The sequence below is a fragment of the Coregonus clupeaformis genome, unplaced genomic scaffold, assembly GCF_020615455.1.
Source record: "Coregonus clupeaformis isolate EN_2021a unplaced genomic scaffold, ASM2061545v1 scaf4027, whole genome shotgun sequence".
NCBI lineage: Eukaryota > Metazoa > Chordata > Actinopteri > Salmoniformes > Salmonidae > Coregonus > Coregonus clupeaformis.
Window position 1 is genome coordinate 1,819 of NW_025537481.1, and position 8,894 is coordinate 10,712.

General features: G+C 45.3%; 1 protein-coding gene across 1 annotated transcript; it reads right to left on the reverse strand.

Moving 5' to 3' along the window:
* Positions 1–5,633: 5,633 nt before the first annotated feature.
* On the reverse strand, positions 5,634–7,932 carry LOC123490455 (E3 ubiquitin-protein ligase TRIM21-like). The gene is made up of 2 exons (XM_045220487.1): positions 7,664–7,932; positions 5,634–7,004 (listed from the first exon to the last, which is right to left on the reverse strand). Exon 2 carries the CDS (start codon positions 7,000–7,002, stop codon positions 5,716–5,718), a length of 1,287 nt encoding a protein of 428 aa, XP_045076422.1. The 5' UTR covers positions 7,003–7,004; positions 7,664–7,932; the 3' UTR covers positions 5,634–5,715.
* Positions 7,933–8,894: the final 962 nt, after the last annotated feature.

Sequence of the window (8,894 nt, forward strand, 5' to 3'; positions counted from 1 at the left end):
CCTCTTTGAATCTGCGTATTCCTCCAGGGCTTAGCTGTCCTGGATCTGCACTGTCTGCGAGGGCCTGGGATCGGGAGAGACACTTAAGTGTTTTAGTACTATATCTCTTGACACAATGATGAAAATAATCATGGCCTCTAAACCTTCAAGCTGCATACTGGATCCTATTCCTACTAAACTGCTGAAGGAGCTGCTTCCTGTGCTTGGCCCTCCTATGTTGAACATAATAAACAGCTCTCTATCCACCGGATGTGTACCAAACTCACTAAAAGTGGCAGTGATAAAGCCTCTCTTGAAAAAGCCAAACCTTGACCCGGAAAATATAAAAAACTATCGGCCTATATCGAATCTTCCATTCCTCTCAAAAAATTTTAGAAAAGCTGTTGCGCAGCAACTCACTGCCTTTCTGAAGACAAACAATGTATACAAAATGCTTCAGTCTGGTTTTAGACCCCATCATAGCACTGAGACTGCACTTGTGAAGGTGGTAAATGACAACTCAATGGCGTCAGACCGAGGCTCTGCATCTGTCCTCGTGCTACTAGACCTTAGTGCTGCCTTTGACACCATCGATCACCACATTCTTTTTGGAGAGACTGGAAACCCAAATTGGTCTACAGGACAAGTTCTGGCCTGGTTTAGATCTTACTGTCGGAAAGATATCAGTTTGTCTCTGTGAATGGTCTGTCCTCCGACAAATCAACTGTACATTTCGGTGTTCCTCAGGTTCCGTTTTAGGACCACTATTGTTTTCACTATATATTTTACCTCTTGGGGGATGTTATTCGAAAACATAATGTTAACTTTACTGCTATGCGGATGACACACAGCTGTACATTTCAATGAAACATGGTGAAGCCCCAAATTGCCCTCGCTGAAGCCTGTGTTTCAGACATAAGGAAGTGGATGGCTGAAAACTTTTACTTTTAAACTCGGACAAAACAGAGATGCTTGTTCTAGGTCCCAAGAAACAAAGAGATCAATCAATTTTCAATCAATTTTATTTTATATAGCCCTTCTTACATCAGCTAATATCTCGAAGTGCTGTACAGAAACCCAGCCTAAAACCCCAAACAGCTAGTAATGCAGGTGTAGAAGCACGGTGGCTAGGAAAAACTCCCTAGAAAGGCGAAAAGCCTAGGAAGAAACCTAGAGAGGAACCAGGCTACTGAGGGGTGGCCAGTCCTCTTCTGGCTGTGCCGGGTGGAGATTATAACAGAACCATGCCAAGATGTTCAAAAATGTTCATAAGTGACAAGCATGGTCAAATAATAATCAGGGAAAAAATCTCAGTTGGCTTTTTCATAGCCGATCATTAAGAGTTGGAAACAGCAGGTCTGGGGACAGGTAGGGGTTCCATAACCCCAGGCAGAACAGTTGAAACTGGAATAGCAGCAAGGCCAGGCGGACTGGGGACAGCAAGGAGTCACCACGGCCGGTAGTCCCGACGTATGGTCCTAGGGCTCAGGTCTCTCAGTTGGCTTTTCATAGCCGATCATTAAAGAGTTGAAAACAGCAGGTCTGGGACAGGTAGGAGTTTCGTAGCCGTAGGCAGAACAGTTGAAACTGGAATAGCAGCAAGGCCAGGCGGACTGGGGACAGCAAGGTGTCATCATGCCCGGTAGTCCTGACGATGGTCCTAGGGGCTCAGGTTCTCGAGAGAAAGAGAAAGAGAATTAGAGAGAGCATACTTAAATTCACACAGGACACTGGATAAGACAGGAGAAGTACTCCAGGTATAACCAACTAACCCCAGCCCCGACATAAACTACTGCAGCATAAATACTGGAGGCATGAGACAGGAGCGGTCCGGGAGACACTGTGGCCCCCATCCGAAGAAACCCCCGGACAGGCCAAACAGGAAGGATATAACCCCACCCACTCAGCCAAAGCACAGCCCCCGCACCACTGAGGGATATCCCCAACCACCAACTTACAATCCTGAGACAAGGCCGAGTATAGCCCACAGAGGTCTCCACCACAGCACAAACCAAGGGGGCGCCAACCCGAGACAGGAAGATCACGTCAGTAACTCAACCCACTCAAGTGACGCACCCCTCCCAGGGACGGCATGAAAGAGCACCAGCAAGCCAGTGACTCAGCCCCTGCAACAGGGTTAGAGGCAGAGAACCCCAGTGGAGATCTTCTGTTAAATCTGACAATTCATCTTGATGGTTGTAAAGTCGTCTCAAATAAAACTGTGAAGGACCTCGGCGTTACTCTTGACCCTGATCTCTCTTTTGACGAACATATCAAGACTGTTTCAAGGACAGCTTTTTTCCATCTACGTAACATTGCAAAAATCAGAAATTTTCTGTCCAAAAATGATGCAGAAAAATTAATCCATGCATTTGTTACTTCTAGGTTAGACTACTGCAATGCTCTATTTTCCGGCTACCGGATAAAGCACTAAATAAACTTCAGTTAGTGCTAAATACGGCTGCTAGAATCCTGACTAGAACCAAGAAATTTGATCATATTACTCCAGTGCTAGCTTCCCCTACACTGGCTTCCTGTTAAGGCAAGGGCTGATTTCAAGGTTTTACTGTTAACCTATAAAGCGTTACATGGGCTTGCTCCTACCTATCTTTCCGAGTTGGTCCTGCCGTACATACCAATACGATGCTTACGGTCACAAGACGAGGCCTCCTAATTGTCCCTAAATTTCTAAGCAAACAGCGGGAGGCAGGGGCTTTCTCCTATAGATCTCCATTTTTATGGAACAGTCTGCCTACCCATGTGAGAGACGCAGACTCGGTCTCAACCTTTAAGTCTTTACTGAAGACTTATCTCTTCAGTAGGTCATATGATTGAGTGTAGTCTGGCCCAGGAGTGTGAAGGTGAACGGAAAAGGCTCTGGAGCAACGAACAGCCCTTGCTGTCTCTGCCGGGCCGGTTCCCCTCTCCACTGGGGTTCTCTGCCTCTAACCCTGTTGCAGGGGCTGAGTCACTGGCTTGCTGGTGCTCTTTCATGCCGTCCCTGGGAGGGGTGCGTCACTTGAGTGGGTTGAGTTACTGACGTGATCTTCCTGTCTGGGTTGGCGCCCCCCTTGGTTTGTGCTGTGGTGGAGACCTCTGTGGGCTATACTGCCTTGTCTCAGGATTGTAAGTTGGTGGTTGAGGATATCCCTCTAGTGGTGCGGGGGCTGTGCTTTGGCAGAGTGGGTGGGGTTATATCCTTCCTGTTTGGCCCTGTCCCGTGGTTTCTTCGGATGGGGCCACAGTGTCTCCCGGACCGCTCTGTCTCAGCCTCCAGTATTTATGCTGCAGTAGTTTTATGTGTCGGGGGCTGGGGTAAGTTGGTTATACCTGAGTACTTCTCCTGTCTTATCCAGTGTCCTGTGTGAATTTAAGTATGCCTCTCTAATTCTCTCGTTCTTCTTTCTCTCTGAGAACCTGAGCCCTAGACCATACGTCAGGACTACCGGGCATGATGACACCTTGCTGTCCCCAGTCCGCCTGGCCTTGCTGCTATTCCAGTTTCAACTGTTCTGCCTGCGGTTACGAAACCCCTACCTGTCCCAGACCTGCTGTTTTCAACTCTTAATGATCGGCCATGAAAAGCCAACTGAGAGACCTGAGCCCTAGGACCATACGTCGGGACTACCGGCCGTGGTGACTCCTTGCTGTCCCCAGTCCGCCTGGCCTTAGCTGCTATTCCAGTTTCAACTGTTCTGCCTGCGGTTATGGAACCCCTACCTGTCCCAGACCTGCTGTTTTCAACTCTTAATGATCGGCTATGAAAAGCCAACTGAGATTTATTCCTGATTATTATTTGACCATGTTGTCACTTATGAACATTTTGAACATCTTGGCATGGTTCTGTTATAATCTTCACCCGGGCACAGCCAGAAGAGGACTGGCCACCCCTCATAGCCTGGTTCCTCTCTAGGTTTCTTCCTAGGTTTTCGCCTTTCTAGGGAGTTTTTCCTAGCCACCGTGCTTCTACACCTGCATTACTAGCTGTTTGGGGTTTTAGGCTGGGTTTCTGTACAGCACTTCGAGATATTAGCTGATGTAAGAAGGGCTATATAAAAATAAAATTGATTGATTGATTGATTGATTGATTGATCCCTCCTGAACCCAGAGCAAGTCCCACCCAACTAGACTACTTAAAAATGCTACACACTATCACAGCCATTTGTATCTGTGATCAATCTGGGTTTTCCCCTTTCCATCTGTGGAGCAACAATATCTCTAAAATGACTTCCTGGAATGAGTCAGCGTTAGATAGAAATTCACTATTTGAATACTAAATGTATCTTTAGATGCTGAGACGAGTGTATGTAGTTCTACCCAATCAATATTGATTCAGTATTCCACAGACAGACCACGCTTTTTACCCAGAGTAGGTAGAGACCAGATATCCAAAATGTATGTAATTTGACCTACACTTGCATATTATGGAGCACATTTGTATTCACAGTTGGAGAAGTAACTTTCAACGTACTTTTAATATTGTCAATTCTCACATTTTATACCAGATTTTTTAACAAAGATCAAAGAAAGAACAATCATTAAAAATATATATCACCAGTGTCCAGGTTAATATCTTTCTTTCTCTACTCACCTGGGAGTGTTTCCCCTCTTGACAGAAGGTGGACTGAGTGTAGCTGTGTGTAGAGTGATGAGGAGCAGGAGACTTATGCAGTTTATACTTCCACTTTAGCTAAATGTTATCTCTCAACTCCTCCCTGTTCTGCCCAGAACTTAACTGTTGCACTTTCTCTGTGCTTGGCTTAGTTTATTTGACAATTTTAAGTTTGTCTAGGTAAGGGCAAACTAGGTGTGTGTGTGTTTGGTGTGTGCGTGCATGTTTTCGAGTCATGTAAAATGTATCAGAACCCAGTGTTGGTCCAGTGAACGTGTCTGTTACTTCCTGTTTCTCAGATGGCACCGGGGCCTGTATGTATTTTTAACCCTGGATGCTGGAGGTAGAGGGAGGAGGGAGGGAGGGAGGGAGGGAGGGAGGGAGGGAGGGAGGGAGGGAGGGAGGGAGGGAGGGAGGGAGGGAGGGAGGGAGGGAGGGAGGTGGAGGGAGGTAGAGGGGGAGCATCCAGATCTAGAGGTCAGTGTGGGCCTCCGATTTCTGAAATGCACTGCTGCAGTAACCCCTCTGTTCCACTGCCCTCTGGGATGCATCACCCCTTATAAGCAATTTTAGACCCATAAAAACCACAACAAAAGATGTATTCATTTTATTTATGATGTTTATTTGACATGGACCACATACAATTAAAACTCACAAGAAGTTTGATGCATCTTGCTAGGTTGAGCTAATTCAGTACATACTCCCAAATTAATCCGAAAGAGGTCTCAACACACTATACTGAAACGTTAAGAATAAATGGGAATGAAGACAGACTAAAACATAATATTCTACTGTAGATCAGATTTATTTAAAAGATGCACCAAAACCATATCAAACATCATGGTCCAGACCGCAAAAGATGTCATGCTGCACAAATTAACCAATCGTTGAACGCCACGTTAGATACATTGCAGTCATGCATCAGATTACAATATCATATTGATGCGGTTTCTGGCATGATGTTAAACACCTATCCAGGTGTTGTGAAATTTGGTGTATGACTGCTTGGCAGACGCCCTGGAACGTGGCCCATTACTATCAACACTCTTTACAATTGCATGTCTTAGCCTAATTGTTATTTGCTCAATCAGATTAAGTTATCTGTTGCTTTATTGGACACTAATTCAGTCAGTGTGATTGACAGGAGAGATGACCAATGGGGCTGTGTTTGGACCCTCAGAATTATCACAGGGGTTCAAGTATGGATATAGTTTCTCAGTGAAGGTACAACCAGTGAAAGAGTAGATATGAGACCTGTTTTCTACATCATAAAAGGAGATCTGACCCTTCTCGTAATCCACAAACACCCCGACCTTCTGGGGTTTCTGGCTGAGGGAGAGGGGGATAGGGGGGGTTTCCTTGACCTCATACTTATTCTCACCCTTCATATACAGAGCCCAGAGTCCACCATCTGGGCTTTTAGCTGTTGGGCCCTTCCTGATGATGGACTCTCTGGCCACACCTAACACCCATTCAATTTTCCCCCTAACCTGAACCTCAAAATAGAATCTCCCTGAGGAGAAGCCTTCCTTTCCCAGGACAGCTAGACGTTGATCAAACCTCTTTGGGTTGTCAGGGATATTCCGCCATGTATTTCCATAGCGCACTTGTTTCCTGTCCTCAGACACAATGAGCATGGGGTGTTCTGAATCAAGATCCAGAGTCACATCCACTGACCACTGCCGTAAACTCCTCAGCTCAGCATTACACAACTTCTCCATCTCTTTCAGAAATGTCTCCTCCAGCTGAGACAGAGCTCTCCTCACAGTTCCTACATGCAGATCCCTGGGAACACTGATCTCAGACCAGTCCTTGGTGTGTGTGGGGAGGTATGGGGATGGGGAGTTCTGGAGGTGGTCCAGCTCAGTGCCTCTCCTCTGTAGCTCAGTGATTTCCTGCTCCAGCTCTTCAATGAGCCCTTCAGCCCGCCTCTCAGCTGCTTTCTGCTTCTCCTCAACCACTTCAATGAGCTCTGCCTGACTTCTCTCAATGGAGCGCACCAGAGCAGTGAAGACCTCTACACTTTCTGCTATCTCTCTCTCTGCATCTCTCTGGCTGAGCTCTACTGAGTATTTGATCTCCCTAACCTTCTGCAGTCGCTCCTGGATCATCTTCTGCACTTGTGCTACTTCTCCAGGATTGGAAGATGACTCCTCTCCGTCCGTGACCTTCTTCCTCTTAAAATGATCTGCAACATCTCTGAGTGTTGTGTTGGTTTTTGGTTCAGGTCTTCTGTTGAATGTCTCCTTACACAGTGGACACTGGCACAGGGCAGTGCTGTTCCAGTATCCGCTGATACAGGCCTTGCAGAAGTTGTGTCCACATGGAATAGAGACTGGCTCAGTGAACACATCCAGACAGATGGAGCACAGGAACTGCTCTTCAGACAAGACATTGCTGGAGGTGGACATTTCTGAAACATAATAAAAGACCCAAAGTTTGAAATGTAGCTGTCTTCATTTTAGAGTATTTTACTGCCCCCTGCTGTACTGGAATGTTTGTTCAGGAATATTATTTATTGGTGGATCCCTTCTACTGGCTTGGATGGAATTCTGTGATCCCTCCCGAACCCAGAGCAAGTCCCACCCAACTAGACTACTTTAAAATGCTGCATGCTATCACAGCCAATTGTATATGTGTGAACAACCTTGTTTTCCCCATTCTATCTGTGGAGCAACCGGTTCTATAAAATGACTTCCTGGAATGAGTCAGCGTTGGACAGAGATTAACTATTTCATTACTAAATGTATCTTTAGATGGTAAGACAAGAGTGTATGATTCAGTGTTCCACAGACAGACCATGCTTTTTTTACCCAGAGTAGGTAGAGAACGATATCCAGGAGATGTGTAATTTGACCTACCCTTGCATATTATGGAGCACATGCACTAAATGTATCCACATTTGGAGAAGTAACTTTCAACATACTTGTAACATCGTCAATTCTCACATTTATACCAGATATATTTGAACAAAGATCAAATAAATAACAGGTGAGAAACACCAGAAGTAATGTGATTATGGAGTAAAATCATCACCAGTGTCCAGGTTAATATCTTTCTTTCTCTACTCACCTGGGAGTGTTTCCCCTCTTGACAGAAGGTGGACTGAGTGTAGCTGTGTGTAGAGTGATGAGGAGCAGGAGAGTTATGCAGTTTATACTTTCACTTTAGCTAAATGTTATCTCTCAACTCCTCCCTGTTCTGCCCAGAACCCAACTGTTGCACTTTCTCTGTGCTTGGCTTAGTTTATTTGACCATTTTAAGTTTGTACAGGTAAGTGTAAACTAGCTGTGTGTGTGTGTGCGCACATTTGGTGTGTTTGGTGTGTGCGTGCATGTTTTCGAGTCATGTATAAATGTATCAGAGCCCAGTGAACGTGTCTGTTACTTCCTGTGTCTCAGATGGCACTGGGGCCTGTGTGTGTGTGTATATATATATATATATACAGTGCTATGAAAAAGTATTAGCCCCCTTTCAATTTATTTATATTTTTTATTTTTAATCATTTAGCAGACGCTCTTATCCAGAGTGACTTACAGGAGCAATTAGGGTTAAGTGCCTTGCTCAAGGGCACATCGACAGATTTTTCACCTAGTTGGCTCAGGGATTAGAACCAGCGACCTTTCGGTTACTGGCACAACGCTCTTAACCACTAAGCTACCTGCCGCCTCTACTTTTGCATATTTGTGATACTGAATACTATCAGATCTTCAACCAAAACCTAATATTAGATAAAGGGACCATAAGTGAACAAATAGCACAACAATTACATACTTATTTAATAAACAAAGTTATGCAACACCCAATTCCCCTGTGTGAAAAAGTAATTGCCACCTTACACTCAATAACTGTTGTGCCACCTTTAGCTGCAATGACTCCAACCAAATGCTTCCTGTAGTTGTTGATCAGTCTTTCACGTCGCTGTGGAGGAATTTTGGCCCACTCTTCCATGCAGAACTGCTTTAACTCAGTGTCGTGTGGGTTTTCAAGCATGAACTGCTTGTTTCAAGTCCTGCCACAACATCTCAATTGGGATTAGGTCTGGACTTTGACTAGGCCATTCCAAAACTTCCAATTTGTTGCTTTTTAGCAATTTTCATGTAGACTTGATTGTGTGTTTTGGATCATTGTCTTGCTGCATGACCCAGCTGCGCTTCAGCTTCAGCTCACAGACGGATGGTCTGACATTCTCCTGTAGAATTCTCTGATACAGAGCAGAATTCATGGATCCTTCTATTAAGGCAAGTCGTCCAGGTCCTGAGGCAGCAAAGCATCCCCAAACCATCACACCACCACCACCATG